We start from the raw sequence: 2,463 nt of genomic DNA, 5'->3' as shown, positions 1-2,463 counted from the left end.
GACTCAGTCTAAAATAATTTAGTTTAAATTTCAAGTCAGCGCTTCTTGTTCGACCCATCATGAGAAGTATGACCCATAAATAAAGCCAACACCAACCACATCGAGCTTTTGTGGTATAATCTATTTCTTTTATTGAAAAAGACAAAAATACTATTTGGTGAAGGCATAACTTGCTCATGGCCTATAAATTTTCGTGTCTATTCTATTTAACCGTGGAACCCGATTCATCAGTAGCTTTGTCGTCTCTTAAAGTCTCTTTTCATTTCTTTTACTTGAGTGGCAAGTAGATTCCTGGCTCTTTCAAAACTACAAGATACGCGTCAAGAAATCTAAATGGAAAAAGCTTTCTATAAGGGAACACCAATAATTTATGAAAACGAGTCTTTATTCTGGCATCTCAATATAAAAGAGATTCTATATGTTGAAAGTTGAAACTTTTCACACTAAACAAAGAAGTTCATTCTGCGACATCCAATAAAATGAAAAGAATATAGTTAATTCTTCAAATGATTAAAATCATTACATGTAGGTTAAAATGTTATGTTAAGCATCAACAGTAATTTATTTTACATAATACCGAAAAATGTGCTAGTTTGCTATGAATAGTTGAGTTCCATGAATAAGAAAAGGAAAGTAACAAACTAAAAGAAAGCGTTTGGTTCTCACAAATCATAATGCACCGGCTATGTTGCATGTTTCACATCAATATATGATTTGATTATACGAATAAAACTCAACTAAAGAAGTCATGTATTTCATTGAATGGACGAAGCTTCTTAATGCCACGTGGAACTCAGGGATGAACCAGTTGCTGACATCATTGTTGTAACACATCCCTTCGTCGCTATAAGAATAAACTCACTGTCTTCTTCTCTAACCAAACAGCAAATTCAGAAACCAAAAGAGAAAAAAAACATTTGTGGTACAAAGAACCATGAGAAGATCTGATCACGCTTTCCCGCTTATTTTTTTGTGTATATTATCAGCGGCGGAGCTAGTAGCGGGTCAAGGACAGCCCGACCAGAGAAATGAAGTGTATAGCTACGGCAAGATAAGTCCAGCCATGGCAGTGATCGTCGTGATCCTCATCGCTGCTCTCTTCTTCATGGGCTTCTTCTCCATCTACTTCCGCCACTACTCCGCCCTACCCGACGCCGCCGTTTCCCCCGCCGGTGGAGCTAGACTCAGAGGAGTCTTCAACGCGGCGGTGGCACGTGGGCTCGACGTCTCCGTGGTGGAGTCTTTCCCGACGTTCGTGTACTCGGAGGTGAAGACGCAGAAGCTCGGCAAAGGGGAGTTGGAGTGCGCTATTTGTCTGAACGAGTTCGAAGACGACGAAACGCTGCGTTTGGTTCCCAAATGCGATCACGTGTTTCATCCTCACTGCATCGGCGCGTGGCTTGAGGCTCACGTGACTTGTCCTGTCTGCAGAGCGAATCTCGCCGAGCAAGTGGATAAAGACGAATCGGTCGAACCGGATGTTGAGTTACAGCAGGTGGTGGTGAGTCCCGAACCGGTGGTTATTGCTCCGGTACAGGAACAATCGGTTACGAGTGAGATTGATTCGAGGAGATTGCCTGGAGTACCGGTGGATCTTAAACGAGCCAAGTTCTCGAGATCGCATACGACGGGACATTCGGTGGTTCAACCGGGAGAGTGTACCGAACGGTTTACTCTCCGGTTACCGGAAGATGCGAGGAAGAGGATGATGGCGAATTGGAAGCTAAACCGGTCGAATAGTCTTCTTGTTCTTCCTAGGGGAGGGAGTTCGAGGAGAGTTAAACCGATCGACCGGTCAAGGGCTTGGTCTGATCGATGGTTATACCGTAAAACGTCGTCGTTTCTGTGGAGGAGTCGAGATGATGGTTCGATTAAGCTAGGTGGAACCGGCAGCGTTCGACCCAATGCTGTACCGAATTCAACCGGTGATTCGGTACGATCAGACCGGTGGGCTATTCTTAGAAACGCGTCGTTTTTATGGAGGAACTCCTCGGTACAGGGAAGGAAGGACAAGGAAGGAACTTCGGTTAAACCCCCCGGTACAGGTGGCTCAACTAGCGGTTCGGAGAGATTACCGGTTTAGTTGACTTTTATTTGTAGCCGTAAGTACTATTTTCACATCTTTTCAATTTTTGTGTGTTGGTATGGGATTGTTGATAAAAAACGCTGTACATTTTCCTTAACTTTAATCATTAAATTTCTGTAACTTGCATATAAATAAAAGAGTTATTCTTGGGTTTACCCCCTAGGGTGAATCTTTAGGTTCACCAACCAATAGAAAATTGTCATTTTAAATCTAATATCTTTTAATTAAGGAAACCAAATAACTTGCAAATTATATTATTTTTTCAAAATAAAATTTAAAAATAGATAAAAATAATATATAAAAAACGAATTAAAAAAAAAAATGTTGTCAACAAAACACTAAACCCTAAACTCTAATCCTAAACCCTAAACCCTTGG

At 41.4% G+C, this 2,463-nt stretch overlaps 1 protein-coding gene across 1 annotated transcript; it reads left to right on the top strand.

Annotated features, from left to right (window-relative positions):
• Positions 1-794: 794 nt before the first annotated feature.
• LOC106293221 (E3 ubiquitin-protein ligase ATL6) lies at positions 795-2,206 on the top strand. The gene has a single exon (XM_013728878.1). The coding sequence runs from the start codon at positions 935-937 to the stop codon at positions 2,081-2,083; it is 1,149 nt and encodes a 382-aa protein (XP_013584332.1). The 5' UTR covers positions 795-934; the 3' UTR covers positions 2,084-2,206.
• The last annotated feature ends 257 nt before the right edge of the window (positions 2,207-2,463 follow it).

The sequence above is a fragment of the Brassica oleracea genome, chromosome C5, assembly GCF_000695525.1.
Source record: "Brassica oleracea var. oleracea cultivar TO1000 chromosome C5, BOL, whole genome shotgun sequence".
Taxonomy (NCBI): Eukaryota; Viridiplantae; Streptophyta; class Magnoliopsida; order Brassicales; family Brassicaceae; genus Brassica; species Brassica oleracea.
This window is presented reverse-complemented; position numbering and strand designations above follow the sequence as displayed.